Source organism: Hyla sarda, chromosome 7 (genome assembly GCF_029499605.1).
Source record: "Hyla sarda isolate aHylSar1 chromosome 7, aHylSar1.hap1, whole genome shotgun sequence".
In the NCBI taxonomy this organism is placed as follows: Eukaryota; Metazoa; Chordata; class Amphibia; order Anura; family Hylidae; genus Hyla; species Hyla sarda.
Window position 1 is genome coordinate 100,594,134 of NC_079195.1, and position 14,838 is coordinate 100,608,971.

General features: G+C 44.5%; 1 protein-coding gene across 3 annotated transcripts in view; it reads left to right on the forward strand.

Annotated features, from left to right (window-relative positions):
• Positions 1-14,838, forward strand: part of TNKS2 (tankyrase 2) — a 73,509-nt gene that overhangs the window by 27,749 nt on the left and 30,922 nt on the right. For all 3 annotated transcript variants that reach the window (XM_056530222.1, XM_056530219.1, XM_056530220.1), the window contains exons 7-9: positions 7,429-7,495; positions 12,159-12,345; positions 13,318-13,439. In XM_056530222.1, the coding sequence (XP_056386197.1) occupies positions 7,429-7,495; positions 12,159-12,345; positions 13,318-13,439 (376 nt within the window). The remainder of the gene's footprint in view (positions 1-7,428; positions 7,496-12,158; positions 12,346-13,317; positions 13,440-14,838) is intronic.

The window sequence follows — 14,838 nt, forward strand, 5'->3', positions numbered from 1 at the left end:
GTGGGGGTTTATAGTCCAATGTATGTAATAGGATATGTCCAATAAACAGTTTTTGCAGCGCTGGAGGCTCTCAGTTACGAGGCCACTGAGTATAATTATATGCGCAATAGCGCTAAAGATCTATCCTCTATACCCTGACCGCACAGATACAAAGTACAGGAGGGAAAATAGATCAAAGTTAGTGCCTCTTACCGGCTCCGGTGAAAGCAGTCATATGCGCATAGCAGTGCTTAACGATAATCCAGATTGATGCCTCTCAGCCCCGGCAGCACGGGGAAGGTGTAGGAGAGGTGAAGATGTCCGATACAGATGGTTATTGCGTAGTCCGCTGGAAAAGGTAATGTTCGTTTGTAGCGTATGGCAGCGCTGGAGGTCTTTGGTGTGGGATCCCTCTCTATCCCGACTAGGGATCGACCGATTTCGTTTTTTTAGGGCTGATACCGATAATCGGTGCAGGTTAGGGCCGATAGCCGATAACTTATACCGATATTCCGGTATAAGTTATCGGCTATTTAACCCCCTGCAACACCGCTGCAGATCATTGATTTAAAGCAGGCACTTTAAATCAATGATCTGCAGTGGCTTTTGCGGGGCCATAGGTTGCCGCCACCACCCGCTTCTCTCCCCTACCTGTCAGGGTGGTCCGGGCCATCCATCCTTCCTTCCTGTAGTGTCCGGGGGCGTTCCGGGTGAAGAGTGAACCGGTCCGGGCTGTCCTTCTTCTCCGCTGGTCATCTTCTCCACTCCGGGCAGGCTCCAGCCTAGTACGCTGCATAGACGCCGCTGTGCAGTGACGCCCGTGCGCAGCGACGCACCTGACGTCACGGCGTAGCAGCATCTATGCAGTGTACTAGGCCGGAGTCTGCCCGGAGTGGAGAAGATGACCGCCGGAGAAGGACAGCCCGGACCGGTGTCCGGAACGCCCCCGGACACTACAGGAACGATGGATGGCCCGGACCACCCCCATTACGGGTAAGTTTAATTTTTTTATTGACTCGGAGGGTGGGGGAGGGGCCCGACCGGTATAGCGGTATGGGCAAAAATCCATATTGGTATACCGCCCAGCATCACGGTGGGGGCGGGGCATTATCGGCTTATCGGCAAGGTAATTGCCGATACCGATAATGCCCAAAATTGGCCATACCGATAATCGGTCGATCCCTAATCCCGACGGCGCGGGGAGAAGCTGAGAGGGCAGTAAAAGACCAATAGTGGTCTACAAATAATCCAAACAGTCTTTGCATATCCACCATTGAAAAAGGGGACGCTACTCCCCGAAACGCCCCTGGTCCAAGACTGCCTTTGCCCAAGAAGTCGGGACTATTTGTATTATTTGTCCACCACTATTGGTCTTTTACTGCCCTCTCAGCTTCTCCCGGTGCCATTGGGGTAGAGAGGGATCCCACACCAAAGACCTCCAGCGCTGCCATACGCTACAAACTAACATTACCTTTTCCAGCGGACTATGCAATAACCACCTGTACTGGACATCTTCACCTCTCCTACACCTTCCCCGTGCTGCCGGGGCTGAGAGGCATCAATCCGAATTATCGTTAAGCGCTGCTATGCGCATATGACTGCTTTCACCGGAGCCGGTAAGAGGCACTAAGTGCCTGACTTTGATCTATTTTCCCTCTTGTACTTTGTCCCCGTGCCGTCAGGGTATAGAGGATAAATCTTTAACGCTATTGCGCATACAAGTATACTCAGTGGGCTCGTAACTGCGAGCCTCCAGCGCTGCAAAACTGTTTTTTGGACATATCCTATTACTTACATTGGACTATAAACAATCACCATTGTCCCACCGTTTGAGTGCACTACGATTTTAAATGTCATGTTTTAAATGTTTATAACTAGCTTTTACCATTCTATTTTAGTGAGCTGTCTGCGGCAAGGGCCCTGCCCCAGACCTCACAGTATTATTCAATAAATGTAATTATATTTTATATCTTATTATCATACACTTCCTTTTTTTCTTATTCATCACTATTTATTCTGCCTTATTCTAAATTTTCTTCCTAACCTAGTAGGACTGCTATTTTTCAATTTTTTTAAATTAGTATCTACTTGGCACATGGGAATGTGCTGTGCAGTATCCTCGGTTTAGGTTTCTTATATTTTACATAGCGCTTCCACACTTGTACGTTATATTGGGTGCCATAACAAGTCTATAACTTTAAAGTCTACACACTGCAATTTTTTTTATGATTTAATTAAAAAAACTTTTTTTACATTGATTGTGATTTGAGTAGATTAAAATTTAATTATGGTTCAACCACTGTAATATCATAACCAAATGTCTTCATGTACTTCACCTTAACCCCTTAAGGACCCATGACGTATGCATACGTCTCCGCACCCTGGGCTTTAAGGACCAATGACGTATGAGTATGTCATGGCGTTTTCCGGTCCCTGGCGGGCAGAGATCGGAAGCGGATGCCTGCTGAAATGCTTCAGCAGGCATCCAGGGCAAACGCCGAGGGGGGCCATGTAGGCCCCCCATGTCGGCGATCGTCGCTAATCGCGAAGGAAATCGCCCCTGCGATCTGCGGCGATACCGGGCTGATCAGGTCTCTGGGACCCGACCGCCCGGTAATTTTGCATGATCCCGGTTGTCACAGACAGCCAGGACAGTGCTAAAGTATAGGAGCGAGGTGGCAAGCCTGCCACCTCCTCCTATCCCCTGCGATTCCTCGGTTAGTTAACCGACCAATCGCAAGGGGGGCGGTTACTTCCTCCCGCCCTGCTCGGCCCATGGAAGTCCGGAGAGAACGGGAGGAAGACCGTAGGACGAGGCTGGGGACAGGCCCCGGTACTTACCTCGTCCCCGAAGACCCGGATTCCGGCGGCGGAGACGGCGGCAGCGGTGACAGGTGAGTGGATCTTCAGCAGGGTCGCGGGACCTTTGCAGCAGTCCACACTGCCGTAAAGCGATCTGGACTGCTCCATCTGGTCCCATTACACTACAACTCCCAGCATGCCCAGACAGCCCTTGGTGTCCGGGCATGCTGGGAGTTGCAGTTTTGCAACATCTGGAGGTCCGCAGTTTTGGGACCACTGTGCCCTTCCAGATGTTGCAAAACTACACATCCTCAGCATGCCCTTACTGTCCAGGCATGCTGGGAGTTGTAGTTCTGTAACCATTGGCCCTTCATATGTTGCAGAACTACAACTCCCAGCATGCCTGGACAGTTTTGGCATACTGGGAGTTGTAGTTTTGCAACATCTGGAAGGGCACAGATTGGGAACCACTGTATTAGTGGTCTGCAAACTGTAGTCCTCCAGATGTTGCAAAACTACAACTCCAAGCATGCTGGGAGTTGTAGTTCGGCAACATCTGGCTCTAAAGATGTTGCCGCACTACTACTTCCCGCATGCCTGAGAATGTTTGGGAGTAGTGGATTTGCATCAACTGGAGGCACATCGGGTGGGAAACATTGTCTGTTTCCTAACTCAGTGTTTCCCAACCCGTGTGCTCCAGCTGTTGCAAAACTATAACTACCAGCATGCACTGATAGACTGTGCATGTTGGGAGTTGTAGTTTTGCAAAAGGAGCCCCCCCCCCCCTTAAGCAGGGGGCTTACAGTGAGTATCAGGCTGCAAGTTTGCGATGCAGCAAATTTTGCGCGGCAACTCAAACTCGCAGCGGGAAACTCGCTGTAATCCCCCGCCCGTGTGACTGTACCCTAAAAACACTACACTAACACACAAAATAAAATAGTAAAAAACACTACACATACATATACCCCTACACAGCCCCCCTCCCCAATAAAAATGAAAAACATCTGGTATGCCACTGTTTCCAAAATGGAGCCTCCAGCTGTTGCAAAACAACAACTCCCAGTATTGCCGGACAGCCGTTGACTGTCCAAGCATGTTGGGAGCCTTGCAACAGCTGGAGGCACCCTGTTTGGGAATCACTGGCGTAGAATTCCCCTATGTCCACCCCTATGCAAATCCCTAATTCAGGCCTCAAATGCGCATGGCGCTCTCACTTTGGAGCCCTGTCGTATTTCAAGGCAACAGTTTAGGGCCACATATGGGGTATCGCCGTACTCGGGAGAAATTGCCTAACAAATTTTGGGGGGCTTTTTCTCCTTTCACCCCTTATGAAAAGGTGAAGTTGGGGTCCACACCAGCATGTTAGTGTAAAAAAAAATATATAATAAAAAAAAAAAAATGTTTACACTAACATGCTGGTGTTGCCCTATACTTTTCATTTTGACAAGAGGTAAAAGGGAAAAAAGCCCCCCAAAACTTGTAATGCAATTTCTCCCGACTACGGAGATACCCCATATGTGGGTGCAAAGTGCTCTGGGGGCGCACAACAAGGCCCAGAAGGGAGAGTGCACCATGTACATTTGAGGTGATATGCACAGGGGTGGCTGATTGTTACAGCGGTTTTGACAAACGCAAAAAAAAAAACCACATGTGACCCCATTTCGGAAACTACACCCCTCACGGAATGTAATAAGGGGTGCAGTGAGAATTTACCCCCCACTGGTGTCTGATGGATTTTTGGAACAGTGGGCTGTGCAAATAAAAAAAATTGTACAGCCCACTGTTCCAAAGATCTGACAGACACCAGTGGGGGGGTAAATGCTCACTGTACCCCTTGTTACGTTCCTCAAGGGGTCTAGTTTCCAAAATGGTATGCCATGGGGGGGTTATTTTGCTGTCCTGGCACCATAGGGGCTTCCTAAATGTAACATGCCCCCGGAGCAAAACTTGCTCTCAAAAAGCCAAATATGACTCCTCTTCTGAGCATTGTAGTTCGCCCGTAGTGCACTTCAGGTCAACTTATGGGGTACCTCCATACTCAGAAGAGATGGGGTTACAAATTTTGGGGGGTATTTTCTGCTATTAACCCTTACAAAAATTTGAAATTTGGGGGGGAAACACACATTTTAGTGAAAATGTTTTTTTTTTTTTTTTTTTAACGTATGCAAAAGTCGTGAAACCCCTGTGGGGTTTTAAGGCTCACTTTATTCCTTGTTACATTCCTCAAGGGGTCTAGTTTACAAAATGGTATTCCATGTGTTTTTTATTTTTATTTTTTGCTATGCCCCCCAAAAACCATTTCAGAAATACGTACTCTCCAAAATCCCCTTGTCGCTCCTTCCCTTCTGAGCCCTCTACTGTGCCCGCCAAACACTTGACATAGACATATGAGGTATGTCCTTACTCAAGAGAAATTGGGTTACAAATAGAAGTATAACATTTCTCCTTTTACCCCTTGTAAAAATTCAAAAATTGGGTCTACAAGAACATGCGAGTGTAAAAAATGAAGATTGTGAATTTTCTCCATCACTTTGCTGCTATTCCTGTGAAACACCTAAAGGGTTAAAATGCTGACTGAATGTCATTTTGAATACTTTGGGGGGTGCAGTTTTTATAATGGGGTCATTTGTGAGGTATTTCCAATAAGACCCTTCAAATCCACTTCAAACCTGAACTGGTCCCTGAAAAATTGAGTTTGGAAATTTTGTGAAAAATTTGAAAATTGCTGCTGAACTTTGAAGCCCTCTGGTGTTTTCCAAAAGTAAAAACACGTCAATGTTATGATGCAAACATAAAGTAGACATATTGTATATGTGAATAAAAAAAAAAATTATTTCGAATATCCATTTTCCTTACAAGCAGAGAGCTTCAAAGTTAGAAAAATGCTAAATTTTCTCATTTTTCATCAAATTTTGGGATTTTTCACCAAGAAAGGATGCAAGTTACCACAATTTTACCACTAAGTTAAAGTAGAATATGTCACAAAAAAACAATCTCTCAATCAGAATGATAACTAAAAGCATTCCAGAGTTATTAATGTTTAAAGTGACACTGGTCAGATGTGCAAAAAATGGCCGGGTCCTAAGGTGTAAAATGGCTGGGTCCTTAAGGGGTTAATCTTGTCTTCACTTGTAAGAGGATTTTAGTTTACTTGGCCAGATTTCCTGTTAATTTGAGCATTTTGTAGTGACGTGATCTGGAAGGACTAGCAATGTGGTGGTGTGCTTAGTCATATGCTATGCCGATGATCTGAGAAACATGACTGCTTTTATTCCTAAGAGAAATTCAGTTTGGTCAATTGTAAATGTCGAATTCCCATAGAAATAGGGCAGCAGATTTCACAATCTGTTTTTATTTCTGCCTTTTAATACCAAGACATTGTGGTTTACTATTTATTTTATATGTAACTAAGGTCTAGGTTATGGTTATGAATAATTGTGTGTCTGAAAAACCTTGAAACTGGCAGCATTGTTATAGGTGACCTGTACTCTTAAGACTGTGTGTCACCATATGTTTTTCCATAGTTGGTGTATTCACACCCATTTGATGCACAGGATTTGAAGCGGTGTTCAGTCATTAAAATAAATATGCAGCGAAAACAACTTATCCCCTATCTGCAGGAACCCTCCACGATCTCCTGCACGGGGCCGCGGCTCTCCCGTGTGGGAGGCTTGTCGGTCGCAACATGACGTTGCGGCCGACACGCCCCCTTCATGTATCTCTATGGGAGAGGCAGGGATGCAGCATTCATGCCTCCATGCCTCTCACATAGAGCTGTATGGGGAAGCGGCATACTGTCTACCTTAGTGAGGTGGGCGCACAGCGCAGCAATGCGGGGGCCTCGTTGAGTGACCAAAAATGCACAATTTTGGGCTTTGGTATTTTTTTTACGTGTACGCCATCGACCGTGCGGCTTAGCTACCCTTATATTTTAATAGTTCGGACATTTACCCATGCGGCGATACCACATATGATTATTTTTGTTCTTTATCACATTATTTTATTATAAAAAAAAAGTGGGTGATTTAACATTTTAATAGGGAAGGGGTTGATTAACTTTTATTACATTTGTTTTGTTTTTTTTGTTTTTTTTTACACCCATTGGGTTTAACCCGTTCTCTACTGGGGAGAATGGTTTAAACCATGTAAACGGGTCCAGGGTATACCTGTACGCACTGCATGCCCAAGAGGTTAAGTTTACATTGAAATCTGCAGCAGAAAATCCTGCACATCCAATCCTGCACATCAAATCTGAGCACAATACTATACGTGTGAATAGACCCTAAGGATAGGGTCAAATATGCTGTATTTTGCTGCATATTTGCTGCTGCTTTTTTTTCCTACCCATTTGAAATCAATGGGTAGCAAAATATGCACCTCTTTTGCTACCCATTGACCTCAATGGGTAAGCAAAATAGGGCACGTGTTAACCTACCCTAAGGATGTATTCACACCTATGGTATCCTGCGCATGTTTGATGTTCAGATTTTATGCTGCAGGTTTCAATGTTTACTAGATGACTGAACACAGCTTCAAATATGTGCAGGATACTGTACGTGTGAATACACCCTAAGCTGATATAGAGAAGTATGTGTTTCATTGATTTTATTTTAATTTGAGACAATTCATTGTTTTCTCTCTATTTAGAGATTTGGTGCCACTTCACAATGCTTGTTCATACGGCCACTATGAAGTGACAGAACTTCTTGTTAAGGTAACTAAGGTTCTACTGGTTTATATATACATGTTCAGAATGCTTTTATAAGTTTTTATGTTAAAAATTTTGTTTTATTTTTATTGTTATATAATTTTCCATTTTACTGTTTATATTTTATAATCCTGAATTTTTGCAGTTTGCGGCCACTAAGGTTAAAACAAAGTTGAGACTTTCTGTTCTGTTATGCCAGATAGGACAGTGAAAGGTGACAGCAGTAGATAGATTCAACATAGTTCACAGTAGCTGATGCTCTGCATCCCATTATTTGTAGAATGACTTATGAAAAGATCAGACAATACCCAGTAATGTCTCCGAATCATGTGATGGGGACAGGTACTGTCCATGAGTTCTGCTTTAAAACCTACCTCCTAATGCTATTTAAAACTGCTCAGTCTATACGGCAGATACCATAATAGTGTGCAAACAATATAATAAAAACTACAGTCAGAAAATAGAAACAGACAAAAAAAATTTTTACATAGCATCTGTAAAAAAAAAAAAAAAAAAAAAAATTTTTTTTTATTTATATATATATATATATATATATATATATATATATATATATATATATATATATATATATAATATATAATATATATATTTATTATTATTATTATTATTATTATTATTATTATTATATATATTTTTTTTTTATAATATAATCTAGTTGACACATTCACTTTAAAGAAGAGAGATTAGCTCCCTGGGAAACCTCATGAATTATTGGGAGAATAAACTGTAAAGGCAACTCAAATTGATATATATGGTTAGAAAATTAAAGCATATTCTCTATAGTTTAGGAAAGTCAGGCTTGAGTGGGCAGCGGTGAAGGATCACTAGCTTGACAGCTCTGAGACTTCCTGCTTCCAAACTGGAAGAGTCTCTTTTATCAGTGGATACACAGAGATCTGTGTAAACACATCTGTGTTATCTTCATGTTGGATTATATGTGAGCAGCAATGTAAGAGGTGGGTGTTTTGTGTATTATGGAGCAACAGGGAGCAGAAAGCTGCTAGAAGTAGCAGGAACAGAGGTAAACTGCTATGTGAGAGAGACTGAGATTAAAGAAGTATAATGTATGAAAACGTATCCCCTATCCAGGATAGGGGATACATTTTAGATTGCTGAGGGTCTTCATAGTGACCCCTGTGATTTCCTGTACGGGGTCCTGGCTATATATAAATAGTGTGTGTGTGTGTGTGTGTGTATACTTGCAGACCTCTCTGGTTCCTTGTTTATATTTATAGACCCTCTGTACCCCCACATTGTGCCTTCTGCCATATACAGTTTATGGTTGGAGGCAGTATGTCTGTTTACTGCCCTACTTCGGTGCTCCGACCACTGCTCCTCCAGTCTGGGGTCATGATCTACTGCTATGGCCTATGGACCTTAACAGTTGATCCCTGGACCGGAGGACTAGTGATCGAAGGACTAAAGCTGACCAGGTGCCATAAACGAGGTAGTCTGACGAAAAACAACTTATCCCCTATCCACAGGATCACACATGGTCCGACCACTGGGACCCTCCCTCCGCAATCTCCTACCTGGCTCTCTGAAAGAAGAGCATGCTACAGAGGACACACACTCGATTAATTTCTATGGGACCGCGTGCCATCTGTAGCACCTGCTCCTTTCAAAGAGCCGGAGAGTAGATTGTGGGGGTCCCAGTGGTCGGACCCCCTGTGATCAGACACTTATCCCCTATCCTGTGGATAAGTTGTTTTTCACCGGACCACCCCTTTAACTTACAGTCCAGGCCAGCCCGCAAGTCCTCTTTCTTCCCCCCCCCACCCCTCTACTGCCCGCTCCTTTAATCGAGGTGCATGACACATCTGCCTGTGTGTGCTGCTTCCTGGCAGCCAGTGCAAGTTTAAAGTTGGTGCAAACCTGTGTAAGTATGACTATTACATCCCTAAGTCCTATAAGTCATATCTTTCGGGACTCTGTTTTGATTATATATCTGTTCTCTGCCTGCAGCATAATCCATCATCGAAGTCAGTGGGTCTGTCAGTGTTTAGGTCAATTATAGAATAGTTTGATGGCTTCTCTCACAGCTGCTCGGTCAATCCCCTCTCCTTACAACCTTTTCTTTCAAGAACAGATTGATTTCTAAATCAAACACAATGTAAGATTTTCAGTGAAGCATAGCATAAAGTAACGAGACACATGTAGAAAGACTTTCTCGAGTGCTTTATTGGAGGACACAGGACCATGGGAATATGCTGCTTGCCGCTAGGAGGCTGACACAGGGCAAAAAACAAAAAGTCTGCTCCTCCCAGCAGAATATACCTGGCTCTGAGCAATTCAGTTTTAGCTTAGTGTCAGTAGGAGGCAGACACAGGTCTGGAGCTCTCCAAACCTGATGTTGTTTCCTTTTTTTTCCCCTCCCCTAGTTTGTGTCTAGTTAGACCTTTTTCTCCTTTATAATTTTTTCTAGCATGGGGCAACAGGTGCATGGCGCTGACTGATCCCCCCCCCCCCCCCACCTGCAAGCCAGGAGCACTGTGCATTGCTGTATGGGCCGTTAACCCTTCCTCGCCACCAACCAGCGCCGGGTGGTGTACCCTGGGTCCGGGTCCCCCATTTGCCCCTGTTTGCCAGTTGGGTCTGGCATAAGGCAAGTGGCCCTAGCTGGTCGAAGACTTCAGGGGTGAGTATGTTCTGTGTTCTATGTGGGGAGTATGGTGTCCTTCTCCCCACCCCCTCCCCTCTCCTCTCATTCCCAGGCCATTAGGGGTTAACTCACTTCAGTGCCGGTCCCTCCTTGGGAACGTTTTTAGGGGTTCTTCTCCAATCTCTTCGTAGTGCCCAAGAATGACGGCACTGTCTGTCCCATTCTCGATTTGAAGCTTCTAAACCGTCACGTGTGCCTACGGCATTTCCGGATGGAATCCCTGAGGTCGCCTCCATGGATCTGGGGGGAGTTCTATGGTTTGCTGGTCCTGCGGGTCATTTTCAGTTTCTCACCCTACCCTTCAGACTGGTGACTGCTCATCGAGTCTTCACCAAGATGCTGGCGGCAGTGTTGGCTCTACTCCACTCTCGGGGTGTGTCGGTCCTCCCCTATCTGGACGACCTACTCATCAAGGCGCCCTTCCTGGAACAGAATCAGGTCAGCCTCAACATCACTCTGCAGACCCTCTCCAGTTTAGGTTGGATCAACCATGCAAAATCCAACCAGTCCCGTCCCAATCTCAGAATTTTCTCGGGATCCACTTTGACACGGCGGCAGCCCGTCTTACTCTCCCGGAGGACAAGCTCCGGGAGTTGTTGTTAGGTATTTGCGTGCTTCAGCGGCCGGGTGTGGTTTATGTCCGTACCAGCATGTCGGTCCTTGATAAGATAGTGGGCTCCATGGAGGCAGTTCCCTTTGGCCAATTTTGGTACTGTCCTCTCCAGTGGGCCATCCTCTCTGTGGAACAATATCCCCCTTATCTCTCCACTGCAGGATCTGGCTTCCGCTCCTCGTTTGCCGTTCCTTCCTTTGTGGGCTTCAGTCTCCCCTCCTTTGGGAGGGTCGCTCCTTCATGCCTCTCAATTGGCATGTCCTGACCACAGACGCGTGTCTCCTCGGCTGGGGAGGTGTCTTCCGGGACAGGACAGTTCAGGGCCATTGGACCCCATTGGAGTCCGGTCTCACCATCAACATCCTAGAGCTCCGTGCGATCTTCCTGTGCCTTCTTCACTGGAGTCTTTCACTTCGGGGCCTTTTGGTGCAAGGGCAGATGGACAACGCCACTGCCGTGGTGTACATCAACCGCCAGGGCGGCACCCACAGCTCGGCGGCCATGAAGGAAGTGTCTAAGATCCTCTCCTGGGCGGAACTTCACGTTCCAGCCATATCGGTGGTGCACATCCACGGGATCGACAATTGGGAACGGACTTTCTGATTCGCTCCACCGCCAACCCGGGCGAGTGATCCCTTTACCCGGAGGTCTTCGCTCAGATTTGTCACCACTGGGGAACTCCAGGCGTGGATCTTTTCGCGTCCTGCCGGAGCCCCTCACTTCGTCTCCAGGTCGCAGGATCCCCTGGCTCTGGCGGTGGATGCTCTAGTGGTAACTTGGACCCCTTCATCAGGAAGCTCAAGGCAGGGAGCGTGTCTCTGTGATTCTGGGAGCCCTGTACTTGCTTTGTCGCGTGTGGTACGCTGACATGGTCAGTCTCTTGGCGGACGTTCCCTTCCGTCTTCTGGATCGTCCCATCCTCCTCTCCCTAGGACCCCTCTGCCACCCCAATATACTTACGCTGCATTTGACGGCGTGGCGGTTGAGACCGCGATTTTGAGGGCTCAAGGTTTTTCGTCCCTTGTGATCTGGACCATTCTCCGCCCTCGTCGACCAGGATTTACCACCGTACCTGGCGGGCCTATTTCCACTGGTATGAGGCTCAATCTCTTTCTCCCACCTGTTCTCGGACAGTTCATGGTTTTTCCTTTGACCTGTCGGTCTCCTCCTATTGCTCTGGGACTAAAGCTGAATTGCTCAGTGGCCTGGAGGCGGGTATATCCTGCTGGGAGGAGCCGACTTTTTAGTTACCATAGTGTCAAGCCTCCTATAGACAGCAGCATATACCCAAGGTCTGTGTCCCCCAATGGATCCTTCGAGAGAGAGAGATTTTACGGTAAGTCTAAAAAAATCTCCTTTTTCCTGTCTTACAGCATGGAGCCTGTGTAAATGCAATGGACCTCTGGCAATTTACTCCTCTTCATGAAGCTGCCTCTAAGAATCGGGTGGAGGTGTGTTCCCTCTTGCTTAGTTATGGAGCAGATCCCCACATGCTCAACTGTCACAATAAAAGTGCCATTGATCTGGCCCCAACACCACAGTTAAAGGAAGTATTAGCATGTAAGTACTGACAACTTGACTGAAGAGTATCCTCTTGGTATATAATATTTGTATATATTTTGTGTAGTTATCTGTTTACAGGTTGTTGTTCCTGGTAATGTTCGGGCTCAATCCAATCTTCTTTACTGCCAGAAATCTGTATTTACACTCTGGTAGATATTAGTGATAAGGTTTACCTAAAAGTGACATTTCTGTTTTGGCAGCCTTTTACAGCACTAACAGTTTGCTCTGACATCAGTGCCCTTCAGAGCCGCATTGAGTATTATACTAAATGTATATGTATTATGAGTGTTTAATTTTAAGAAACATCCTCTTAATACAATATAGGAGGGACTTCAAGGCCAACACTTAAATAGGTTGTCCCACAATTACAAGTTATCCCCTATCCTCAGCATAGGTCATACCTGTCTGATCGCAGACTTCTGGGACCTCCATGATCATAATAACAGGGACCTAAGTCTCCTACCTGAATGACTGTTTGATTGCCACTGTACCTTGTGGGTCTCGGTCCACTCCCGTGAAAAATGGTGTGGTAATGCGCATGTGTTCCTCCACTACATTCTGATGGGAGATTTGGATCCCTGTTATCAAGATCATGGAGGTTTCCACCAGTCGGACCCCTGCGATCTGATAGTTATGCCCTATCCTGAGAATAGGGGATAACTTATAATCATGGGACAATGTTTTTAAAGGGGTGGTGCAGAATTAGAAAAACATGTCTTCTAAAAACAGCAGCACCCCTGTCCCCAGGTTTTATGTGGCATTGCAGCTGTCAGTCACTTACAATGGAGATGAGCTGCAATACCTGACACAACCAATAGACGAAGGTAGGGCTGTTTCTAGACAACCCCTTTAATACATTACTATATGATGCATTCTATGCTGATCTTGATGACCTACAATAGTTTTGTGCTCACAACTTTTTTTTTTTTCTTTTATATAATCAGTTTTTTTCTTTTTCTTCCCATATAGATGAATTTAAAGGTCACTCATTGCTAATAGCTGCAAGAGAATCAGACGTTGCACGCATTAAAAAACATCTCTCCCTGGATATAGTGAACTTTAGACATCCTCAGACTCATGAGACAGCACTAGTAAGTTTCTCAATTTTCCCAATGTGCATGTGTTTATAAAGTAAGAAGAACACATAACGAAAAAAAACATATATACTTCCCAAGCCCTCTGAAGAAATTAACTTTAATTAACTTTTGTTCTGACGACAAGGCTTCTTTACCATAAGGACTGTGAACCTGTGTTCTACATAATGAGCTGGTCATAGCAGTAACAGATGAGGGCTTTATTAGAGGCCTGGATGATTTCTAAAAAAAATAAATAACATTAATAATTATCTAAATGTATAGAATTATTATTTTGAGTGCTGATCAAAAATTATCACCACTTTGGGATCAGGAGAGAAACTAAATTCTTATGTTACATCTAACCCCTCCCCTTCTTTCACATCACTTGTTTAATCTTAATACAGTTTAAGTAGTAAAATTTTACCCCTAAAGCACCTCCAATGCTATTTTTTGCTTTCTCGTGAGAGAATTCCACAACATCTCTGCTAGCCTGGAAAGCAATGTATGTCATAGACTGTAGAATAAAAAAACACATTCAACATTTTTTATACAGTAAGCTATTCACAGGTCATCTGTCTGACCCAACTTCCCAGTAAAGTAAAGCTCCAGGGAAAACATGCTTATCTTCAGTATTTTCCATAAAGAAAGCTGTTTTAAAAATGTTCAAGCGAGGAACTCTTGGGATTAGCTTCAATGTGTATTTTTTTCCTTAAAGATGGATGCCTAATTATACATATTTATAATAATTTTATGTATATATGCAATTTATATTTTCTCAATTTACTAAATGGAGGACTGAAAAAGAGGATCTCTAACTAGTAGAGTAAGTCCAGACATATTGAATTTGCTCTGTGGATTCCATAACACAGCTTTACAGCAAGTAAAGAGAGAGTAAAGACATTACAGGTTATGGATTCCAGATCTAGAGAGACAGAACCTTTTAATCTGGGGAATTCTGAATTCTCCCCTCTGGATAAACAAAATAGGGACACAATAGGGTTATAGGTTGAATTTGATGGACTCTGAACTATATTATGTTGATGAGTTCTTGAAAGCTGTCTCCACGTGGAGCGTTTTTTGATTTTTCTCTGTAATTTCACAGCTAAATGTGTGCTTGTTAAAGGGGTTATCCAGGAAAAACTTTTTTTTTTTTATATATCAACTGGCTCCAGAAAGTTAAACAGATTTGTAAATTACTTATATTAAAAAATCTTAATCCTTTCAGTACTTATGAGCTGCTGAAATTGAGTTGTTCTTTTCTAAGTGCTCTCTGATGACACGCATCTCAGGAGCTGTCCAGAGTAGAAGCAAATTCCCATAGCAAACCTATTCTGCTCTGTGCAGTTCCTGAAACAAGCAGAGATGTAAGCAGAGAGCGCTGTTTCCAGACAGATAAGAACAACTCAACTTCCGA